This window comes from Podarcis gaigeae (genome assembly GCF_964106915.1).
Source record: "Podarcis gaigeae genome assembly, chromosome: 11".
NCBI classification, from domain to species: Eukaryota; Metazoa; Chordata; class Lepidosauria; order Squamata; family Lacertidae; genus Podarcis; species Podarcis gaigeae.
In genome coordinates, this window is record NC_139687.1 from 54717607 (window position 1) to 54743044 (window position 25438).

At 42.6% G+C, this 25438-nt stretch overlaps 1 protein-coding gene across 9 annotated transcripts in view; it reads left to right on the forward strand.

Moving 5' to 3' along the window:
* Positions 1-25438, forward strand: part of DYM (dymeclin) — a 173064-nt gene that overhangs the window by 98108 nt on the left and 49518 nt on the right. For all 9 annotated transcript variants that reach the window (XM_083702689.1, XM_083702691.1, XM_083702685.1 and 6 more), the window contains one exon: positions 15337-15439. In XM_083702689.1, the coding sequence (XP_083558815.1) occupies positions 15337-15439 (103 nt within the window). The remainder of the gene's footprint in view (positions 1-15336; positions 15440-25438) is intronic.

Here is a 25438-nt window from a genome sequence, read left to right on the forward strand (position 1 = left end):
CTTTGCTGCATCAGGAGGCAGAATGAAGACCACCTCTTGCATTTAACTACCTGGGCAGAGAGCAGATTGCTTGGAAGGTGAGCTGCTGAGAGGGCAGATCCTGACACAGCTGTGTGCTGTCATAACTGCCAGCCAAAATTCTGGTTTCCAGCAAAAGGAAAAGAACAGAAGCAGAAATGATGGTGGGATGGCTAGGAAGAAATCTTTCAACCCATATTTTGATAAGCATGGGGATGAAGAAATGATAAGTAGAGCAACTTTTTCTTCCTGGGCCTCCTTAGGAACACTGGCCGTTCCCTGAAGAGAGTGTCTTGTAAGACATCCCAAATGTAAACTCTCTTGCTCAGTGCATATAGTTATAGCATTAAGATACATGGAAAACGGTTGGATATAAACTTATTTCCGGTATCAAACATCAGAACTTACCCGAAGGTACTAGAATATCCAAAAATGTCTGTATAAATTGAAGATATAGAACCTTGGGACAGAAATACAAAATAACTGGGCAGTGGAATTTCCCACATGTACTTGAATCAGGCAGATGTACTTGCGAGAGTGAATGAGAAAGAGGAAAAAGATGATAAAAGTTTATAACCATTCTTACTTCAAATGTCTCCCAGCCAGACTTCCCTACTGTTTAAGAGCCCAGCATGTTGGGGAGTAGTATCAAAAATGCTTCCCCCCAAAATAGCTACTTTCACGTTATAATTGACTAATGGGAAAGAGTTAACCCTAACCCTCCATTAGCTTGTAAGTAAAACATGGAACATGACAAACCATGCTTACTTCCTGCTTCCTGGTTCCCACCTTACTTTATAAATAGTGAATAACACTAGGAAACGTTTGATAGGAGAGCCAAATGCCTCTGCTGATTGCTCACATTCAGAATTTCAGGAACCAGATAAGGTTTCACACCTTCCCTTTCAGTGATGTTACCTTGTGTCATACGAATAAAAGCATTGCTACGTGTCTTTTGCTTGTGCACTTTTCCGCATTCATTGGATGATCTGTTTTGATCATCAAAGGTAATTAGCCTCTTTGCTTGTTTGATCACAGTAGATGGAGTTACTGACATTGTGGTGCATGTACTTGTAGGAGGCAGCTCACAGGAAGTTTGCTATAAAATCAGTTTCCTGGGTGCTCTGTATTTTGATACAATTATGTGAAGGGAGAAGGGAGGGTGCAGCAATTCCCCCAACCTTTCAGCTCCCCCTGCCCCGTTCCCCAATCCTTCAGAGAGTGCAACAGAGTGCAGCGGGGGGGGGGGGGCTATTGTCAAAAGCCCACCCCTACCTCTGCTTCCACCAGTAGCAGGATCCCCTGAGCAGAGTATCACTCTATGATGTTCCTACTGGCAGTAGCAAAGTCTGGATCCAAGCCAACATTGTCCATACTTCAACACATAGTTACGTACAAAGGTCCTGTACCAATCTGTTGTTCTTACACATAACTGTGTGCCTGACTGCTTATATTGTTCCAATATTTGCAATAAATATTTCAAGGATTATATTGCTCACCCGTGAGCCCCTTTATTATATGTACATAGCATATAGCTATGAGTTACAATATTCTGCTTCCTATCTTTAGCTTGCAGTCTTCATTCTGTACTGCAGTATTTGCCTGAGGCTGGATACTAAAATTTGCTTCCACAGTGGGTTGTAGGTACTACCAGAATGAAAGCAATGGCATCAAATTACTTTCACAATGTGACTTCCCTAATACACAACAGATTCAGTCTCTTAAAAAAAATTCTTTGAGTAATTCAAACATGATCATGCCAGAGGCAAGGTATGAGGCAAGGTTGCATTTTTTTAAACGGCGTTACTAATCTTGTGCTGTGGGTCCACAGCATTTTCCCTAAAAGGGGCTTGTTTTAAAATATGTGCTGAGCATCATTTGTCTGGCCATCTATTCACTTCAGGCACTTTTATAAATCCACTTAGAGGTTTGTTTGTTTTTTTAGTTGTATTAGGTGGTATAGAAATGTTATAAACTTATTGCAAATCTTGGGCATTTTGAGCAGGCTAGAAATGATGATTCTGTGCAAAAAAATTCCCTTTGCATACAAAATTGATTTATATCCCACCTTATTCCAAAAACTCATGGTAGGTAACAAAAAGAAGAAACAAGCAAAGCTAGAACTAATTCAGTTAAATTTCCCCAGCTTTCACAGATTTAGCCTTGTTTATTTTAATATACTTTATTACTTGTTGATCAGCTTGCATTGATTGCTGAATTTGATTCTACCACTTTTGATGTTTATTACTAACCAGCAAAATATCCTTCATTATGGCAGGTTGTGCTGGCTGGGACTAGTAGGGGTTGCAATCCAAAACACCTGGAGGGCACCAAATTGAGGGGAAAGCTGATACTGCATACTGATATAACAGTAATCTGTAGTTTGTTCTGCAAACCGTGAGCCAACAGAAGAGCCAACAAGGTTGGGATGGCCGAACAAACTATGGTTAAGCAAGATTGCTTGGTTTGAACATAATGATAAACAAGTATTAAAACAAACAGTGTAAGCCAACACAAACATGGCTTCACATGGTGTTCTGTTGGCAGAAACAACCCACAGTTCTTCCACTGCATGGATTTGCACGTTCAAACAAAGCATGGTTGGTTAGACTTAACAAAACATAGATTAGTATTAAGTGTGAACCAAGCCATAGACTGAAGGTTCTTAAGCACCAGCAGCTGAAGCACAAACAGAGTTTGTGTGTGAGGGATTTCAAGTGAGCCATAAAGTATCTTCTGGCAGTGCTTCCTATTTTTAAACCAATAGCTCTTTTGTTCCAAGTTAACATGAATATTTTCCGAAAAACAATGCTTTTCTGAAAATTGAAACTAATTCAAGTTTGCATGTTAAAGAGTGTAACAAAGACTGGTGTCAGTTCAGAAACTCTTATTTACAATACATTGCCCAGGATTATATTTGTGGGTTGGCAGTCTCCATTAACATATTCATTTCATATATATATTTAAAAAGCTATTCAATCCAGAAGTTTTGCAGAGAGGCAAATTTCATTTTTTTAAACAAAATCTAAACTCCACTTAGTTATGAGCAGGCTAGTTGTCATGTAAACTCTTTGCTGTGAGAAGTGAAGCTCAGGCATGTAGGAACCTTTGTGGATTGTGTTCACTAATGTCCTTAAACTAAACATTTTAATATGAAATGAAATTCTGATCTCTTTATAAAGGGGGAAAATGGTATACAGCAAAACGTTTGGATTCCCAACATGACAGCAGAATTCAATCATTTGTGAAGGTTCACATGATTCTCAAAATAAAAGCTAGACTTTCTAACTCAATAGACTCAACAAAGAATAATGTGGTTTTTAAAAGCACTAATAAACCAAAGTATTCATATTACAAGAAGTATCCATTTGAAATGCAGTTGTGTTGGGACAGCTGCCACAAGGAAAGGCTTGCACATTTTGAACACCTTTCCACCTTCTAACCCACTGTCCATGCTTTATTAAGGCAACCAGGGCTAGGTTGGGCACAAGGCATTTGGAGTCTTCAGAACTAGAGCCCTGCACATAATGGCTAGGATAGGGGTTGGGTATGGTGTGGATTTGTGGGTAGACTTTGTGGGAGAGGACAGCATCAGCCGTAACAGTGCTGTGACTGAGAGGTGGAGCTAAGCCAGGTAGAACCTGATCACCACTGATGACATAATCAGGTGTTTAATTGCTTCAGAATCCCTCCCCATGCCCCTGTGAACCTCCTTTTTCAAACCATGTACCTCTGTACATGGCAGGGGTGACTGTTGTAGTGACAGGAAAGGGGTATTTCCCTCGCCCCCTTCCCCATGTTGTCTGGATTGCAGTTGTTGCAGCATTCCAGGCACCAGGGATGGGTGAAAGGAGAGTAAGAGATAACTTGAGAGACCTGTAATTCACCTCTACCTGCTGTCAGTATCTGAGGGAGAGAAGAGTATATATTTTTGGCTTGGATTAAAATCTAAGCAGAATACTATGTCAGGAATCATAATAATCACCTTGTATTTAAGGTTAGCATCACATTTTATTGAGGGTTATAGTCCATGCCAAGAAATTATGAACTCTGGTGTCAATCACTAACTACATTTTCTTCAGATTATTATTTTGCGCACACAGCCTCCATGTTTCCACCATAGATTTTGCACAAAATATGGCAGGAGCAGTCCATATTCTGCCCAGCTTCAGTATTGTAAGACACTGCAGTATTTTAAATTTGCTAAGGCTCCTTACATTACAGGTGACTTAACGTTCATCCTAGAGTGCAGTGTTTCGGAATGTATTCTCTCACAGTGATTTAAGAAGTATGCATAATCATAACAGTACTAGTGAGAGCGGAATTAGATAGTTAGCATTTATGTGAACTAGTAGACCTTGCTTCTGAATTTTTGCATTTCTTGTATTGTACTTTATTGTACTTTAACATGTTAAAAACAAAGAGAAGAATCCTGCTAGAACCACAGAGAAAGATGAGTGCGAGAGGAAAAGAACAGCTAGTTAATAGAGTGACTAATCCAGTAGACTTTGAAATAAGACCTTTCTTGTGGGATTTAGGGCAGCGGATTCATTCTAATTGGGTGAGAAACACTGTTGAATGTTTTTTGGTTTATCAACTGTATCACATAGTAGCTAGCAAGAATCTTCATGCTGGTGCAGCAGGGCAGATCTGTACTGCATGACTTAAAACAAAAAAAATTCCTTCCAGTAGCACCTTAAAGACCAACTAAGTCAGTTCTTGGTATGAGCTTTCGTGTGCATGCACACTTCTTCAGATACCTTCAGATACGTGCATGCACACGAAAGCTCATACCAAGAACTGACTTAGTTGGTCTTTAAGGTGCTACTGGAAGGAATTTTTTTTGTTTTGACTATGGCAGACCAACACGGCTACCTATCTGTAACTGCATGACTTAAGACCTTCAAATGGAGTTTGGTTTTGCATGCCCTGCTTTAGAAAGGGATAAAATGACAGCCTGTCTGCTCTAGAAAGATAGTCTTATTTCTAAAGAATAAATACTAATACTACAGTATAAATGTGTGCTCTTTGACCTTACTAGTGTATCTTAAAGAGCAAACTTTCCAATAGAGCCTTCTTTGGCCATGACAAAAGACTAGTATGCAGCCCCCTGCTTGCTTATTCCCTGAATTACTTTTTAGTTTGTAGGGTCTCATCAGCCACTGAGGTTAGCCGCTTGTTCATGGGGACTAAATTTGCCTGATGAACTTGACTTCAATTGCTACTTGACATACATACATACATACATACATACATACATACATACCCCTGTTGCACCCCATCGCAGAAGCCCCCTTCACTCAGTGAATTCTCCTTAAAGGGTACAAGTAGATGTAAAAAAAGAGGTGACTTCTTAAATACACCAGGGATCTAGTAAAAGATTAGGACAAACAGCTTCGGCCTCAGCAAGATCTTCAGCATCCTTTTGACTATTTCTGGCATCTACCAGTCCCAGCAGAGGAAATCCCTCCCTCCCCCTTCTTGACTTCTTTTCAAATCTCTGCCATAGTTCCTTTATCTGTTTCTTCCCTTTAGCATTGAACCCGGCACAATCCCTCTTTCCTTTCAAGATAGGTGTACTGTTTTCCTAATACTTTGTTCTGTTAGCTACCCCTAGTTCCCAGCGCCCATAGATTTCTTCCAGCCTCCACAATCTTGTTTCAGATGCCTCCTCCCGCTTCTCCAGTGTAGTGATTCATCTACATCACATTATTGAAATATATAGCCAGGGCTAGGTCTTAGCCTTCTTTCAGATAAGATGTTAACCTAAAAAGCTAGAATAAAAATCCCCACACCCAAATATATTGGACTCCATGATGCTTTTCCATACAGTTTTTATTGTTGGTGTTTAAGTTTGGTTTATGCACAGTAAATTGAAGCTGTGGAATTTGTTCCCCTTCTAACCAGTTTGATTTTCAACCTGGTAAGGTTGCTTTACACAAACATGAGCCTCAAACAACAGAGGCATACAGAATATAGTTTTTGGGGGCATTATCCTTGTATACTATTGTGAATTAAGCAGAGAGTCAGTAATGGGGCATCTAGGGGCCATTAACTTTCAAGACCATGATACGTATGTATGATGGGACAATGAGCTACTTGTGCGTAAAAGGGTTAGTCCCTCGGAGTTTGCTTAACGTAGCAAAGCTCTGCCTTGAGCGGAGCCCTTGGACATGGCTCCGTCAGTCACTGGTAGAATCCGACAGTGGGCGCTTGCGGAAATGCTTCCAGCATAAAAGCTGCTTAATGGAAACGCGTCTCCTAGATTCCCTGCGTGACAGCTTCCGGCGAGGGGTGGGGGTCGCTAAAGGGAGCCTTGATACCTCCTCACTGTTCTCACTGGAAGTGTCCCAGAGCCTCCCCTCCGACTTCCTGTCCCTTGGAGCTCCTGCTCCCCCCCTACTGGTTCCCTCTTCTGCTGCTGAGTCTCTTCTATCCTCCTGGAGCCCTTCCGCCACCTGTTCTTCCGATGGCAGTTTCCTGACATCCACCTCCCCTCCAGGCCCCCCTCCACCCCACCCCCGCCTCCTCTTCTACTGGCGGTGAGGCTGGAAAGCCTCGGAAGGAACTCTCCTCGTCCTCAGAGGATTCAAACACTTCTAGCCACTGCCTTCCATTTCCTTCCCCGTCTTCCTCTTCTTCGTCGGAGTATGCCGCCTCCTCAACCCCTGACTCTGGGAACCCTTCAAACACCCCTTCCTCATCAGTGGTCCCGAAGTATTCCCTCCTAAATCGCTCCACCGGCTGCAGTTTTCTTGGGAAACGCTGATGGAACGTTTCTATCAAAACCTCGTCGTGGACTTCTTCTGCCGGCACCCACGTGTTTTCTGACTCTTCCTCCCCCTCCCATTCTACCAAGTATTCCACCCAATTCCCCTTCCACCTGGAATCAATGATTCCTGCCACTTCCATGTTGCGTTCTCTCTCTTCTATGACAGGTGTTTGGGTGACCCCCCTCTCACGTTCCCCCCACTCCTGTCCCTCTCGGTACGGTGACAGTAATGATCTGTGAAATACTGGGTGCAATTTCATGTGACTGGGCAATCTGAGTTTGAATGCTACTGGGTTAACCTGTTGTATGACCTCAAAGGGTCCCAACCGTTTGGGTCTCAATTTCTTACACCCTCCCTTAAACGGCAGTCCTTGGGTGGATAGCCACACCCAGTTTCCCACCCTTATGGTTTCACCTTCCCTCCTATTTCTGTCTGCTTGTTTCTTATATTCTTCTTTGGCTTTCTCCAAGTTGAGTTGGAGCTGCCGGTGGATTGCTTCCATTTCTTCCACAAAGTGTTCCGCCGCCGGTACACTCCAGTTCTCCCCTCCTTCTCCTGGGAATGCTCGAGGGTGACACCCATAATTGGCCAGAAAGGGACTCATCCCTGTGGACACGTTTTCCGCGTCGTTGTAGGCAAATTCTGCCAGAGGTAACTTATCTACCCAATCAGTTTCTCTGTCTTTTACATAACACCTCAGATATTGTTGCAAAACCCCGTTTGCCCTTTCTGCTTGCCCATTTGTTTCTGGGTGCCTGGCGGTGGAAAAACTTACCTCCACATGCAGCAAGCTCATTAGCTTCCTCCAGAACCTGGAAGTAAATTGTTTCCCTCTGTCGCTCAAAACCCTCAAGGGGGCGCCATGTAACCTGAAAATATGCTTTACAAACAACCTTGCGGTTTCTTCCGCTGTGACTGCATGTGAACAAGCTATAAAATGGCACATCTTAGTTAGTAGATCTACTACCACCATGACCGCTGTTTTCCCTTTGGATTTCGGTAGATCGGTCATGAAATCTATGGATACCATCTCCCATGGCCTTTCTGGGGTGGGTAAGGGTTCTAATAACCCTGCTGGCGCCAACCTCTCTCCCTTTGCTCTTTGGCACCTGTCGCATCCCCGGACATACTCCCGCACGTCTTCCCTCACCTTGGGCCACCAAAACTCCCTGGTAACCAACCACATGGTCTGGTGCTGTCCGAAGTGCCCCGCCGTGGGGCTGTCATGCAACTGTCTGAGCACCCGCCCTCTTAGTTCCCCATCTGGTATGTAGAGTGCCCCTTTGTAATATAGTTTTCCGTTCTTTTCCTCAAAACCCCCTGTGTTCTCACCTGTCTCCCTGAGTTCCCTAAGCTTTTCTTGGGCACATTCATCGTTCTCAGTACCCTCTACCAGTTCTCTTTGCCCCACCAATGCCGCCCCACAAACCCAGTGGTCCTCAGGGATGATGTGTCTTTCTTCCGCCGCTCCTTCCCCTTCTAAGTACTCAGGTTTTCTGGAGAGAGCGTCCGCTCTGATATTCTCTGCCCCCGGCACGTAGCGAATTTCAAAATTGAACTTGGAGAACTCTTGCGCCCATCTTACTTGTCTCTGGTTCAGTACTCGGGCTGTCCTCCAGTATTCTAGATTTTTGTGGTCTGTCCGCACTTGAACCTTGTGTTGCGCCCCGATCAACAGGTGTCGCCATCTCTTGAACGCTTCATGGATGGCGAGTAATTCCCTGTCGTACACGGTATAGTTCCTCTCGGATTTGTTCAACTTCCTCGAGAAGAAGGCACGCGGTCTCCATTCTTACGTATCCTGTCCCGGCTGGAGGAGTACGGCGCCCACCGCTCTGTCAGACGCGTCGGTTTCCACTCTCATCGGCTGCTGCAGATCCATGTGTAAGAGTTGTTCTTCCGAAGCAAACACCCTCTTTAAACTTTCGAATGCTTGCTGCGCTTCTTCCGTCCAGACAAATTTCTTCTTACTGCTGAGACAATCCATGATCGCCGTTAAGTGGGCAAAGTTCTTGATGAACTTCCGATAGAAGTTTCCGAACCCCAAAAACCTTTGCACATCTTTCTTAGTTTTCGGTGGTCTCCATTCCAGTACCGCTTGCACCTTGCTAGGATCCATGGCCAGCCCCTTGTCTGACAACCGGTACCCTAGGAATTCCACCTCTCTGGTGTGAAACTGACACTTCTCCAGTTTCACCCACAGCTGGTTTTCTTGCAGTTTGCTCAGTACCTCTCGTACATCTCGCACATGCTGCTCTTCATCCTCTGAGTACACTAGTACGTCATCTAAGAACGCAGCGCAGTTCTTGTAAAGCAATGGTCCTAAGACGTGATTCATGAATGATTGAAAAACGGCCGACCCCCCCTGGAGGCCGAAAGGCATAACGCAGTACTCAAAGGCCCCCAAGGGGGTGAACATAGTGGTTTTCCACTCATCTCCCTTTCTCATACGTATCAGGTTATACGCCCCCCTCAGGTCCAGCTTGGTAAAAATTTTCCCTTTTCTCACCCGGGTCAGAATGTCATCGATTCTGGGCATGGGGAAAGTCACGGGTTCGGACACTGCGTTCAGGGCCCGGATGTCCACAACCAATCTCGGTTTATCTGTATTTTTTTTGTCCACAAAGAACACTGGGCTACCCCCCACCGCTCATGACTCTCTGATGAACCCACGCTTGAGGTTTTTGTCAATAAACTCCCTTAACTCCTGCATCTCCCTGTCTGACATTGCATACACCTTGCCCACTGGCAATTGTGCTCCTGGGAGTAAGTTGATTTGGCAGTCAAAGGGTCTGTGCGGGGGTAGTTTATTTGCTTCCCTTTCGCTGAAGACGTTGGCCAAATCTGCATATTGTCGTGGTACCCGTCCTAGATCTGTTGCTTCTATCTTTGCTAACGTGGCCTGGGTACCTACTTGGCCCCCCTTTTCCGTGCAGTGTCCCTTACAATGCGCTGACCCAAAGGAAACCACTCTCTGATGCCATCCCACGAGCGGATCATGCAGCGCTAGCCAGCTCATCCCCAAAATGATGGGCGCTCCTCCCAAAGTGGCTATATTAAACGCTATCAGTTCCGTGTGTCTTGCCACCCTCATTGTCATGGGGACAGTCTGCTGGTTAACTTCTCCTCCCAACAGCGCCCTCCCATCAATCGTGGTCACCTGCAGAGGATTTTTTAAAGGGATGGTTTGTATCTGGTGTGCGGCTGCAAACTCCTTACTCATAAAGTTGCAGGAGCTGCCTGAGTCCAATAGCGCCTTAACCTTTAGCGGGTGTCCGTTTGCCAGTTCTAGCAACACCTCTATTACTAGCGCTGGTCTTGGTGGTTCCGGCGTGGGCACATTCACTGATCCTTGGCCTGGCTGCTGTGCCCCGATGGTTGCAGCCAGGCGTTGGCTTTTACTGACTCCTTAGCTCCCTCCGCCTCCTCCCCAACAGCTCCCGCCATTCCTTGCCATTCCTTTCTTTGCGGACAAACCCTGGCAAAGTGACCTGGCTGTTGGCAGAGAAAACATTTCTTGGCGCCTTTCCCCTCCTTCTTCCGCCCTTCGCTGGGGTTTGAAACTGCGCGCGCGCGCTGTTCCGATTTCCATCGGCTCTGCTGGCTGGGAAGGCTGCTCTGGAATCTCTGGAATGCGGAAATCCCTCCAACGCTCCTCTTTTCCTTCCCGCTTCTCCAAGGCTCTGGCCTCCTGGCGTGCTCCTATGGCCAGCGCGGATTTAGTCAGCTGGTCCATAGACTCCGCTCTGGGCGCCCGGGAAAGTTCATCTTTTACTGCCGAAGATAATCCTTCTTCGAACAGCATTTGTATCGGTTCCGCAGACAAATCCCAACTTAATTTATGGATCAACATGGTGAACTCAGTCCAGTACTCACGGACAGATCGGTTCCCTTGCTTACACGCCATTAACTGTCTGCGCGCCACTCCCTGCTCAATCTCACTGGAGAACATCAGATCCATGGCGCGAAAAAACTTCCTTGTGTCCTTTAGGACCTCGTTATTGGCTGCCATCAGGGGTCTCACCCAGTCTCTCGCCCCTTTTTCTAGATGGCCAATCACAAACGCCACCCTCGATTCCTCATCAGGAAAATCATCAAACTGCAGATTAAGGGCATATTGCATTTCTGTCCTAAAGGCTTGATAGTTCCTGGGATCACCCCCAAATTTCTGCACCAGTCCCGGCACCTTCCTTGAGACTTGGGTGGCTTTTCCCTTCTCTGCATCATGAGCCCTCCTCTCCTCAAGCCTAGCCGTTTGCCGGGCTAACTGAACCTCCAACATCCTGTACCTTTCTTCCAGGCTTGGAACGGCTGCAGCTGCTCCCCCTTCTCCGGCTCCGGCTGGATTGCTCATGATGCCTCTCCTTGCACAAGCGCTTTCAGGGACTGTCAGATTGCTATGATGGGACAATGAGCTACTTGTGCGTAAAAGGGTTAGTCCCTCAGAGTTTGCTTAACGTAGCAAAGCTCTGCCTTGAGCAGAGCCCTTGGACATGGCTCCGTCAGTCACTGGTAGAATCCGACAGTGGGCGCTTGCGGAAATGCTTCCAGCATAAAAGCTGCTTAATGGAAACGCGTCTCCTAGATTCCCTGCGTGACAGCTTCCGGCGAGGGGTGGGGGTCGCTAAAGGGAGCCTTGATACCTCCTCACTGTTCTCACTGGAAGTGTCCCAGAGCCTCCCCTCCGACTTCCTGTCCCTTGGAGCTCCTGCTCCCCCCCTACTGGTTCCCTCTTCTGCTGCTGAGTCTCTTCTATCCTCCTGGAGCCCTTCCGCCACCTGTTCTTCCGATGGCAGTTTCCTGACAGTATGTGTATGATCTGGAGCCCTATTTTGTTTATCATTGTATGTCAACACTGACACCTAAATCCACCTTTGATTCCTATTGATGTATTCTTCTTGAAAATTATGATAAACTTTTACATAGGTTAATTTAGTTTGCAAAAGAGAAACTGTTTTTTGTTCAGTGATTTATTTCAGTTTTTCAAAGGCTGTATCAGGTTTCGTCTAAGGAACTGAGGTTAATTTCCACATAGATTGAAAACAATGTAAATCTAATTAGTGTGCTGCTTGGGCACCAGATATTTTGTTTTAAAGATCATGGTGGTTTTAAAGATGGAAAAACTTGCACAGCCATTCTAACATGAATCAGGACGCTGTTTTGGTCTTTCTGACCAGCTTGAATTTTGTCAAAGGGGCACAAGTAAAATACCAACAACAGCAAAAGCCTGTTGAGCTGAAACTTGGCATACATGAGCTACCTAGTGGGGTCTACTACAAATGTGACAAATATCAAACTGATCCAATAAAAAATGCCATATATCCATCATGTTAGAAAGTGCTGAATATTGGCACTTTAACCCTTTTTATACCACTTGTTAAGCAAGTTGTATATTTCCTTCCGATTTCAGTGAAAGCTATTGATGTAGGCTTGTTGAGGATGACATTCATTGGTTTGGTGAAATTCTGAGCAGCAGTTGGAAAGTTATTAAGGTGTTCCTGCTCTATTAAAGTATGGCAGCACCTACTGAATAAATAATGCAGGGCGTGTACAGATTCATTTTTGAAGTGACCATTTTGCCAGGACCACAGTGTTTGCATAGCGAACAGATACTGGATGCCATGTGCAATGCCTATTCCTTTAGTTATGGAATATGATAGTATAGTACAGTGGTTAAATGAGAATTTGCCAACCATTTTGGGTTTGTGGACATATTTGTAAACTTGAGAAATTTTCTCAGTGGACAAGACCACACAATGGCATATGTGCCACCCCCTTACTGTAACCCCTCACCAAAGAGCCCCCCCCCCGCTTTTGTTTGCTCTGTTTCCCAAACCAGTGGGAAGACACTAATGCTTCATAAAGCAATACAGGACAACAAGGGGCTTTTTTGCTGGCCCCAGACATTTCACCAACACTGTCTGGATTTGAGCCTGAGAGTGGATGTATTGAGGGTAAGTTGCAAGTGAGCACGATTTGTAACATTGCACAACTTCATTACTGATCATGGGGCATGTCAGCCTTAGCTTTCAATTTCCTGGCTTGGTGGAGCGTGAACCAATATAAAAGAGCATCAACCAGCATGTTTTTTTAATCATTGGGTGCATATTTGGTTGAAATACTTTTTTGCTGCGTTCTCTTGGCACTTTTCTGTTCTCGTACAGAGCAGCAAATGATCTGAATTGATTGTGGCCACTGCAGGTGGCTTTTTGTTTAGCTAACCGCCTGCCTGTTGCTTCAGTGTAAACACTGACCATGGTTAGCTGTTTGAAGGAGGTAAAAAGCTGCCCCATGGTTAACTTTGAAAAGAAAAGGAAGAAAGATGGGTGAATCCCTGGCATACTCTGGATCTCCTAACCATGGATAGGCAATTTGGGAATGTTACATCTCCCTTGCGCATCTTGGAAGTGTCAGGACACAAAACAGAAACTGACCAGGTTTTTGCTATGAAGAAAAAACTTCAGTCTTTAAACCTGACCAATTCATCTCCTGAAAGTGTCATAGTAGTGCATGGTGAGCTTGTCGCTGAGCCAAGGGTGCTCTTTGTTGTTTAGCACCTACAGAGAGCCTGCCATGAGAGCTTTTAACAGATCATATCTAAAGCCTGTTAGAGACAATCTCCTTTCTTGTCCTGGTGCAGGTGCTCATGTTGCCCTCAAGTTGGAGGTTCAAGTCTCTCTGGGTCTCAAATGTTGTTTAGCGTTGACTTAGTAATATTGTGGCTTACTCTTTAATAGTTTTATGTTTATAGAACATGTGTTGCAATAACTGTTTCTTGTGACTGGGGAGGACATAAGTTAAATAGATCATTTTACTTTTCTTTAATTGCAAAACATACTGGTTAAGGAATAGGTGCTTATTTATATCTAGAACTCACTATATCTAGAAGATTAATTGCTAGAAAGGCAGACTTCTGTGATCAGTCACTACTGAATTACATGAAGGATTTGTATAAATGAATAGCCCATAAATTATAATGTCAGTGTTAAGCCCCTGAAATGCTGTGCACATTTCACAATGGTGCATGTGGGAATTGCATTTGTGGTTTGAGGATATTATTAGGCCTGGGGTTTTTTTAATGTTAGATCTTTATTTAAACTACAGTGAACAAAGAATTAAATCAAACATATCTCTGTCTTTTGGAGCTATATTGTGATATATAGATCGTAAGAAAGAGAATCAACAATCTATAAATCAAAAATTAGAGAACAATCTCAGAGCTTCCATTCAAGTCTCTGCGGTATTCAGGAATACTCTAAAGAGTGTGGTTTGATAAAGTGCAGCCTGAGTAAGACTGTGAGCAGAAGTGTGCTGTATTTCTTGGGTGTGTAAGTAGGGTTGATAGTATTCATAGTGATGCAAGTGAAACTCTTGGATCCAGTTTGGCACCTTGGAGGGTCTTGTAGCAGTGATGGTCAGCAATGCTTTTTACCAGCATTTTATAATCCAACTTATAATCCTTTAAACAAACAAACAAACAAACAAACAAACAGATCGGCCTCTGTCATTCATATTCTAGTCACCTACAGATTATGCTACTCTAATGCATTGCACATGGAACAGTCTTCTGAAGACAATCCAAGAGCAACAATTGGTTCCAAAAGTGGCAGCCAGAGATCGGAACCAGTTGGTCAGATTATTTTACACCCCTTTTGTACCAGCTTCACTGGTTGTCAGTTTGTTTCTGGGCTTAGTTCAAGATGTAGTTTTTGAACTTTAAAGCCCTAAATGGCCTGGGACCTGGAGAATTGCCTTCCCTCATTTGAGTCTGCTTGACTTGGGACCACCCGCCACCTGAAATATGGCAGATGGGTACCCAAGACAGGGCCTTTTGAGCTGCAGCACCCAGGGTGTGGAACCATCTCCCAAAAGGAGGTCTGCCTGGCCCCATCAGCACTCAGTTTTATTCCATTGAATTTTTTTGCAGAGCTATCTTCGTAGGCTGTTGCTGTGCTTACTTTCGTTTTGAATTGTTTTAACTATTGATGTTTTTGTGATTATGCTTGTGTATTTTTATTTCTGTTATGAACCACCATGAATATGTTATAGGAAGATGGTATGCAATTTTTAAAATAATCAATAACTGGTGACAGTTGCTTGATAGTGTTATCTTAAAGATGACTCAAGGGATTCTTCCCTATTTCCTCTGACCAAAAATACTTGCTTTAGATCTTTACATCGTAAATATCATATTCCCACGAAATAAACATATAAATCTACTTTGAAATAGCATTTTAAATAGCTGTAGCTATGAGCCAGCATTATGTTACATCTACATCAGCTCTTAGTGGTTACTTACTTACCCTTTTTGGTTGTCAAAACACAATGCCAGTTTTATGAAATATTTAAAAATTGTTCCATTATGAAAATAATCCAGTCTGTTACTGAATTCCATTTTAAATTCATAAACTTTTTTAAAAAGTTGCCTACGTACAATACAATTTAATTGAGTCACTTCTGAATCGGCAGTCTTGTTTTATAGAACCCTTTTTAGAAATTGACATAAACATGCAAATCTTCTTTTCTTCTTCTTCTTCTTCCCCAGTTTGTTTTCATTGTTGTCCAAAAAGCACAACAAGGTTTTGGAGCAAGCCACACAATCCTTGAGAAGTTCCCTTGCTTCAGATGACTCTCCACTTCCAGATTATGTGAGTACCAAACTTAGTGATTAAGGGAAAACAGGTCAAAATAGCATCTCCTAACCCTGCTGAAGTCTATCAAAGTGTGTGACAACCTGGCAACCACCAACACCAAAGTATAGGAAGCTCTGCTGGTGACATCATGTCTGAAACTCACTGAGAAAATTTAAAAAAATGCACTTGCAAATGGCAAAATAAAAACCACAGCTATTCGTAGCTAAGACATTTACTTTAGTCTGACAGCTTGCAATTCTTGAACATTTGAGTTTGATTGCCATTATGAGGGAGGGGGTGGGGGGCAGGATTTGGGTTGGCTGCCTTTTAGCCCGCATCCATCCACACATAGCAAAAGCAATTTGTAGTAACCTCTTACATAGGAAGATTTTATCTGTTGAGAACATTGTCAGATAATAGCCATATTCTGTTTGCCATTCACTTCCTCTGGATATGCCAAATGTTTGTTGTACAGACCTGCCATTACCAGAATGCTGATGAGAGCTGGAATACTGAGTTAAGAATTTAAATTATAATCTGTGGAGTCTCCAATTCAAATCTCAGTTCAGCCATAAACTCACAGAGGAGTCCTATGTAAGCCACATTAGAACTAACCCTTTCTTGAAATATGGGGGTGTATATAAGATAACAAAGTTGAAGTACTATATCTTTTTAATTTTTAAAATATACATAATTTTTAAAGTATGTATCTCACTGTTTAGACCTTTAAGATCACTCAGATCACCTGGGGAAATTTTACTCACAACACCAAACCCTACAGAGTAGGGCAGTGTCTCAAAACCCAGTGCCTAGGGTTTCCCTGACATATAAAATATAAAACTAGATCCTGCTTTGCATGTTTGAATTGTCTGAATTTTTGTTTTATATGCTTTTATGTTGTTTTTAAAATATTGCTGCTTCTTTGGCAATAGGTTGTGTTTTCGTTTGAATTATATATTTCTTTTTAGACTGTAGACCACTTAGAATTTTTAAGAATATTATGCGGTTTATAGAAATGTTTAAATTAAATAGATAATAAATAGATGCTCAAAGTGGGATATGTAAAAGCAGTTATAAAGCAACAGCGATAAGCCAGAGTCAATTAACATAAAGTAGTGCGATCAACTGTATGAAATAGATTATACTATTACTGTGGATTTGTTCACATACATATTCATGTAATTGGTTTTCATTTATTGCCCTTCAACAATGGTTAATTTGAATTATTGATGTCAGTTGCCAGGGGTAGGCGAGAAATGGGGGAAAGCACAGAGCTTCTGCTAACAGGACTCAAAAGGTGAATCCAGCTCTGGATTTCCCAAGTTCTAGTCAACACTCTAACCAAGGTCCCTAAATGTTGTTGGACTACAGCTCCCATCATCCATAGCTACCAGGAACAGTAGTGAAGGATGATGGGAGTTGTAGTCCAACAACATCTGGGGACCCAAGTTTGAGAAAGGCTGCAACCACTACACCACACTGTCTGTCAGTGGATTGAGAGAGCTCTGAGGTCCTTTTGGCCAAAAAGCAGTATATAAATAAGCCATAACATAACCACTAGCATAACTACATAATTCCTTTTGCCATGTTGTGATCTTTTAGTATCAGCATTACTACTGAGAGGTTGGTCCATCTGAGCTCAGGGGAACTTCCTCCTTAGGCTACAGTCCTATGCAGGCTGCTCTGGAAATAGCTCTCATTGACGGGTCTTCTGTTTTTATTTACAGTCATACCTTGGAAGTCGAACGGAATCTGTTCTGGAAGTCCATTCAACTTCCAAAACGTTTGGAATCCAAAGCGTGGCTTCTGATGGGCTGCAGGAAGCTCCTGGAAGCCCCATCGGACGTTTGGGTTCCAAAGAACGTTCGCAAACCAGAACAATCACTTCCGGGTTTGCGGTGTTCAGGAGCCAAAACGTCCAAGTACCAAGGCATTTGTATTTTTTAAAGGTGTATGCTACTTTTTCTTTTGGAAAAACTCAAAGGGACTGAGAGCAAAATCAGTTAAAAACAGTAAATTTTAAAACAATACAGCAGCAAATATAATCAAATAAAAAGGCAAAGCCCCTTCAAAACACAATGTCAGTAGAATATCTGTTTAAGAGGGTTGGGAGGAGGTTAGCCCTCTCTAATACCAGAGGATGCAAGCAACAAAATGGAGTCACACATAGGATTGGATTGTTAGGGTAGGAAAAACTCTAAAAGTTCATGAAGATTTGGTGTCCTATTGCTGATTTTTTGGAAGTTTAAAAAAATAGTTATACAATATACATGCTTTCCAAGTGTATAATAATAATTCTGTTTTCCGCTATTAACTTTATCTTGTTGAGTTGTAATTAAGTTATTGAATTCAATAACAAGATTTTTTTTTAAAGGAAAGCCCCTGCTGAATTTCAGTTCCTATAGATTCCCTGCTTTAAAAGCTGGGCATGGCCCACGATCCCCATACCTTCATAGATACCACAAGTGTACACTCCTTGTCTTTTGCCCCACTAAAGAGGTTCCACAACTAGCAAAATGAGCTAGGTCTCACTGAGATCATATGACTGCCCAATAATGGACATCACATGACCATAACATGAGGTTTCTTCTATGTACTCTTATATCTGAAAATCCAAAGCTTTATCATGATGTTTCACTCCAATAAAATAGGTTTCAGTATTAACTGAGGTGTGAGAAATTTATCCACCTCTCAAACTAAAGTGGATGTGTTAAAATGGTGAACAAAGTTAAACAATTTCTCTTAAGAGTCCACAGTTAATTTCCTTCCTGCCAGAGGACTGATTTTTTTCTTTTATACTGTGCAAATCTGATTGGCAGGCCCAGAACTCTTGATGTAATTCAGTATCCTCCCCTTGATTAATAATCTAAATAACCCTGTTATGTAGTTTCTGGGTGAGATGCTTCTCTCTTTCCCTTTCTTTCTCAGCTAATGCTCCATAAAGGAGTCAAGGAAGGCCCCAGTTTTGATTCATCTTATATTTGTCTATGGTAAATAGAAAGCAGCTGCCAGTTTAAGCATCTAACTCTTGAAAAACTATACCCCCCCCCAACACCATCTGGAAATAATATAGCTAGTAAAACAAAGCTAAGAAGAAAAAGAAATGTTTGTTTTATGTGGGATGAATAGCTTCAGTTGGGGTCCTTCTAATTTGGCCATTAGGTGGGTTATTAAAAAGTAGTATTACAAAGGTGGTTTCAACAAAAAGATTGTTTTGGTTCTATCTTGTTATTACATTTGATTATAGCCAAAGCAGTAAGTACTATATAAATAGCCCTTCATTTCATTCCTCCTGCAAATAAGCAAAAAACCAGTAATCTTACTGTCTTTATGCATTGGTAGATGCTAAATTACTCCCTTACATTATTTTAGTTCCTTAAAGCAACTTGTGTTTTAGAAGTCATATTTAATTTCCGCTTACATGGTTTGGCATGTGCGGTGTGTTTCTGAATGATAGCATAAAAGTTAGCCATCTTTTAAGCAAACTAACAATACTATAAAAGCATGGATTTTGGAAATGAATGCTCTCCTTTTTGAGTTTACAGTTTTCAGTATGCTTAGGTTCTAGACCACATGATACAAACTCTGGTCTGGATTTACCAAGTCCACAGTCCAAGGAACACCTACCAGAGAGTAAGCCCTCTTGATCCCAGTGGAACATTAGAGTAAAGATGTATGGAATCAGGCTGTAACAGTTGTCTACTTCAGGGTGGAATGGGATTGGTTTGGTGGAAATTCCTAAACATCACAATTTCAAGAGAACATTTTAACAGAATGTAGGCAGTTTTTTTGAGAGCACAGATACCAAGGGTGTGTAAGGGCCTGTTTTATACCGAGTCTTCACAACTTGTGATACATCAGGAGAATCTCTGACCGCTATTCATATATGGTGGCTTACTAGCAGGATGATAATTTTCCAGTATTTGTTGCCTGCTAAGGACTTCAAGAATGGATGGTGGAGCGGGTTGTCAAACACACAGCCGTCCATAGTACATAGTCAGATAATCCATTTGGCTTGGCCAATGTGCAGACCTGCCTTGTACAGTTTTAGACCAATGGTCCATCTAGCCCAACAATGTTAACCATAACCGAGATGATATTCCTTAAATCTTTTCCTTGGAGTTGATGAGGGTGGTGGTTTAGGAACTTCAGCCACCTACAAACAGAGTATGTGCTCTTCCACTTAGCTGTGGTGAAACCCTTCCTCATAGTCAAGGAGAAGGCTTGGGCAAAATTAACTGTTTCCTGTATAGGAGAATTTCTATACCATACTTTATGCCCCTTTCTAGGACTCTTGAATCTTTGTCCCCTTTGCTGTTTTTGTGGGGGTTTTTAATCCACTTTTTGAGAAGAAAAAGCATGCTATATATTTATGCTAAATGAGCTGTGCATTGTTAAACAGGTCTGCACAGAATTTCATAATTTGCATAATATAACCTGAATAAAATTGAGTCTCTAATTGCGCAGGAATTGCACATCCCTGATAGGTAGTGTGCATAGAAATGACTGCAAAGTTTGTCTCAGTATCAATGTATTTCCCTTTTTATTTTCATGTCTAAATGTGCATTAACACATATCTCTTATATAATGTCTATAGAGGGGTTCTGCTATTTTTTTTGTTTATTTCATCTGACAAATCAGAGGCCGAAATTGTACTGTGGCAACATTTATTCTTGAACTTAGCTGATACAGTATTGTGCTTAGCTGAAGAAGAGACTCCAAAAAGTCTGAAGCAAGTCCACTTTAGTAATTTTCCAGGCATGATGTGCGAGCCTCGTGCTTTTCTAGATTCTTCTGCAAAACAAGGAAGGGAGGCAGACAGCAGCATTCTCTGGTTTGGGGACAACCACATCTTCTTTGCATCTGTTAACAAGATAAAGCATTATCAGTCGGTTTGTCTCGGTGGTGTTTTCTAGAAGTCCCATCTTAACTTACCCATGATGTCTCAGCTGAGACTATCCATACGTGACAGTTTGAGACAGTGGTTTTGTGGACCAGACACTATTTGTTCACTAAAAGTGAAACCGGAATGATTTTCATTTTCTCACAGTCTAACAGCTACACAAATAGCTTTAAGTAGCCACTTGTGGTTGAGAAGCAAAGGTTTGGGGTCAATTTTTCTAATATTTTATTGGGTGGAGGGGAGGTTGGATGAGTAATAGCCCACAAGGTTTGTGCCTGAATAATAACTCCAGTATTTTCACCTGATTAATAATGTAAGTACAGTGGTACCTCGGGTTAAGTACTTAATTTGTTCCGGAGGTCCATAGTTAACCTGAAACTGTTCTTAACCTGAAGCACCACTTTAGCTAATGGGGCCTCCTGCTGCCGCCGCGCCGCCGGAACACGATTTCTGTTCTCATCCTGAAGCAAAGTTCTTAACCTGAAGCACTATTTCTGGGTTAGCTGAGTCTGTAACCTGAAGCGTATTTAACCCGAAGTACCACTGTAATTAAGCACAGCGTATGATCACATCTTTTTGGTGCATCTTTTTTGACCCCATGAAAATGAGTGTAGTGGGTGGGGATAAAGCTGGGGTTTGACCTTGAAGTGCAGAAGTGTCCTGAACACACACAAGTCTCCTTTGCAGCATGCATTGCTCCATTAAAATAGGTGTAAGTTAGCGAGATACACAGTTGAATTTGAGGAGTATTTATTTATTTTATTTTACCTTCATCCTTTTTGTCACATGTTCAAAATAAGTAGGCAGTCCTCCAGTATAGTCCTCCAGGAAGCATAGGTGTTCCCATTCTGTTACCAGTTTTCGTTTTACATTTTTACATCTTGCGAACACAGCATTCAGAAAATGCTTCAATGCTCAGTGTTTCGGTAACCTGGTACCTACTAGCAGAGTTGTCCTATCCTCTTGTGCCAGTCTAATTAGGAGCAATGACTATCTACAGGTAATAATAATAATAATAATAAATTTATACCCCGCCCATCTGGCTGGGTTTCTCCAGCCACTCTGGGCGGCTTCCAACCAAATATTAAAAATACAATACAGCATCAAACATTAAAAACTTCCCTAAACAGAGCCACCTTCAGATGTCTTTTAAAAGTAAGATAGTTGCTTATTGCCTTGACATCTGCTGGGAGGGCGTTCCACAGAGTAGGCGCCACTACCGAGGTAGTTTTAAATAGTAGTAGGTTCAGGTTTAATGAACTCTACTGGTACTGTGGGTGTGCCTGTAGCTGTTCTTGCTTGTTCCAGGCATCTGACGCTTGTAGACCAATGTAAACAGACCCCTCTGCTGAGAGAAAGTGTATCCTTTAAATGCCCTGCTGTTCACTGTCTCTTGCCCACTTCTATATTGTTTGGGGTATCAGTTTAGGCTTATATTTGTCAGCCACAAATATACAAAGTATTCCCTTGAAATACTGTGAATGGGCTTTGGTGCCTGTTTTCCCACAAATTTATCTCTAACTCTTAAACTTGTTAGCAAACATATTTTCTAGCTTCCTACTTCAAGAGTTGTTGAAGAAACTTCCATCCATTACTATATGAATGAACAAAGTGGCATTCACATTTTGAAAAGAGAGTTTTGCATCTGCATCTCAAGTTTTGCAAGCTCGTGAAGAATACACGATTGAAAATGATTTTGTTTGCAGCTCCAGCTTAGCCGTTGGAGCTGGCTGCATTTATTTATCCCTGAGGAGAAAATGGCATGTTCTCCCATTCTGAATCATTAGTAGGGCTTCTCCCACACTGATGTCAGTTTCTAGCATTGCTGCTGGCATGAAGCATGTGAACTTCTGCTGCCAGAAGGAGCAGCCTACATGTGGAATGGGCCTGAAGGGTTGGGTTAAAGAAAGGTGGAAGAAGAGGAGAAATGTTAGACGGAGATAATACAGGCCTGGCACCAGCAGCCAATGAGGCTGGGCACTGGATGAGTGCCCTAGGGCTCAGAAGCCCCCCTCACAGGCCTGACACTGCTGCTCTCTCACTCACCAACTAAGTCCTGGGCTGGATGAATTTTTGAATGGGGGGAGAGCAAGCTCAGCTGCTATTCCCTGGGTTGTTGTCCACCTCCCTGCCTTGCCTAGACTCTGAAAAGGCCAAGGTGGTCCTTCTTCAGAGCCAGGAATTCCGGTCAGAGCCTAGGAGATTGCCTGTTTCACAGCTGCAGTTTCAGCTACAGTGGCTGAAAAGTCTTCTTAAACTTAGAATTTTAAAAACCTTTGTTTGAGTTTCTTTTTAAATTCTGTATCTGTGATTGCTCTCCCCCTTTTGCTTCTCAAGGCATGGCCCTGTCCATTTGTGACACCCCCCCCCAACTTATTATTGGACTTCAGTTCCCATCATCCCTTGCCATTGATGGTGCTGGCTGGGGCTCTAAAGAATCATGCACACAGACAGCTAAGATGTCTATTACTTTATTAATAACAAATTTATAATGAGGCGATGGCCATAGGGGACCACATTGGCTACTTTTCCAGACAGTGGATTTAAGTGGCATTCTGAATTATACAGCCTGCACAAAGAATTACTGTGGCAGATACATCAGTTCTGTTCCTTAACTCTTTCATTTTTATCATGTTATGCAGACATGTTTCAGTGGCTTCATGCTATATGTTTTCTTTTCTCACATGCCAGCAAAACATGTGTGCTTTTTTTGTAACTTTTCTAAGTGTGCAGGAAACATTGCATTTACTGTATTTTAATTAATTTACTCCCCCATCCCAAGAGATTCAGGTGAGAAACAATATGTTAGTCATAAAACCCCAAGAAAAAAACATTAATCTTACTGTGATCTTGGTTATCTTTTTGAATAAAAGATACCTTTCACTTGCTTGGCTTTGGTGAGTCTGGAGTAAAATTCCTCAGAGAATCGTAGAAATGTAGAGCTGGAAGGGATCTTGAGGTTCATACCCTTGCTGTCCCAGCTTGGCATATAGATGGTAAATATAAGAAGGTATTTCTTAAAGCTTGTGATGGCGCGTAGAGGTGATCCCCATTTATACAGGTCATCATTGGCACCTTGAATCAAGCCCTTGAAGACAATGGGTGTCATTTCAGGTCTAATATATTCCCAATAATGGGACGCGGGTGGCGCTGTGGGTTAAAGCACAGAGCCTAGGACTCAGAAGGTCATCGGTTCGAATCCCCACGACGGGGTGAGCTCCCGTTGCCCGGTCCCTGCTCCTGCCAACCTAGCAGTTCGAAAGCACGTCAAAGTGCAAGTAGATAAATAGGTACCGCTCCAGCGGGAAGGTAAACGGTGTTTCCGTGCGCTGCTCTGGTTTGCCAGAAGCGGCTTAGTCATGCTGGCCACATGACCTGGAAGCTGTACGCCGGCTCCCTCAGCCAATAAAGCGAGATGAGCGCCACAACCCCAGATTCGGCTGCTACTGGACCTAATAGTCAGGGGTCCCTTTACCTTTATATTCCAATAACCCACATGTAAGCACAAGAATGTGATGAATCTTTAAAATTCCTTGGCCTTCTTAAACAACAGCAACCCTTTGAATTGTTCCTGGAAGACAACAGGTAGCTAGTGCATGTGAGTGAGCATTGGTGCAATATGCTGTTGACAGCCCAGCTGAGTGATGAGTACACAAACCCTCTATGATACATGTTTCAGCGCACACCCAAATTAGTTACCTACCATTAGTTCACCTTGCTAGCTTCACCCTTAGTTAGCTGGCATGCCTGAACTCTTCTACCATGGCCATTCCCTGGGTAAACACTCCATAACTTTAGTGTATATGAAAAGGACAAGGTACAGCTTCCTTTAGCAGTATAAATAGTATCAGCTGCTAATAACTTCCTATGATGTTGCCAAGTGTCCACGTATGTATGTTGAACAGACAAGGAGATTAGAAAGGATAGGAACTGTTGCAGGAAATTATGAGACGTCCAAATCTGGTCAGAGCTTTGCCAGGAACAAAAGCCATGTTTGGTGGAACCCATGTTCTAGAGCTTGCATTCTCAGACTTTATCCTAGTAAGTTTAAAGAAGAGCAGTTCAATTAATGGAACTCTTTCTCATCTGGAGGATAGACTAAAGGACAAGCGATGCAACAGAGCTGTGCAGACTTGTACCACGTGCTTCAGTGTATGAAGAGAAGACTCAAATCGCAATAAAAGAATAGTTATTTCAGTGTTTCTTTAGCACGCAGCAGTAACCAGCCACAGTATACACTCTGGCCTCCCCTAATCCAAATACCACACAAGAACTGGCCTGCAAAGTTGGGGGATAATCACAGAGTAGGTTGTGCCTCCATAAGAATGCCTTCCTCTCACACTGTGATAATATTGTTTCTAGAGGAACTAGATTGACTTATAACTTCAAGAACTTAAAACTGGTTTCTAGCATTTTTAACTTTTCTCTTTTCCTTGCGCTGGGGTGGGGTAGGCCACAGGCTTGCTACTTTTGCCAACATACTCACAGCCTGGGGGAAATAAAGAAGTGGTCATGATCATGAGTTTTTCCAGTTCCCACACTGTTCTTTCTGCTTGCTTGTGTATCGGAGTCATAGAGCAACTCATGTTACACTGCCCTGAGGGAGAAAAAAACTTAATTGGATTTTCCTGAAATACGAAGTCCAGTCTCTTTGTGTGTTTTGCATTGAACAGTTCATCTCTCTTTTTCTCTTGGCTCTTTCTTATTACAGTTTGTTAATTAAGGTTCTTCAGAAATCTTAGCCTTGAGTTGTTGCTTTTAACTTTGGAGTTAACAACCATCCCAGACTGACATGATTATTATTTTTTTAGGGTAATTAAGTGGCTCCAGTGTGGGTATGCAAAATGCAGTGTGATGGTTTTCTCTCACATGTACAAAAACCACAGAGCTCAACTCTGTTGTCACTTTAAAAAGCATGTCTGCTAAGGTAGGGCAAGGTTTCCACGACATCCCCCATTGTAAGTCCTTAGCATTTTATTTATTTCCCCTGTGCAGCAAATAATAAACACCTGAGTAGCCATCAGTATGACAGACCATGAGTGTCTTTGAACCTCTTTATACTCTTGCACTTCCCCTCCAACCTCAGATATCTTCTCATTTTTGTAATTTCT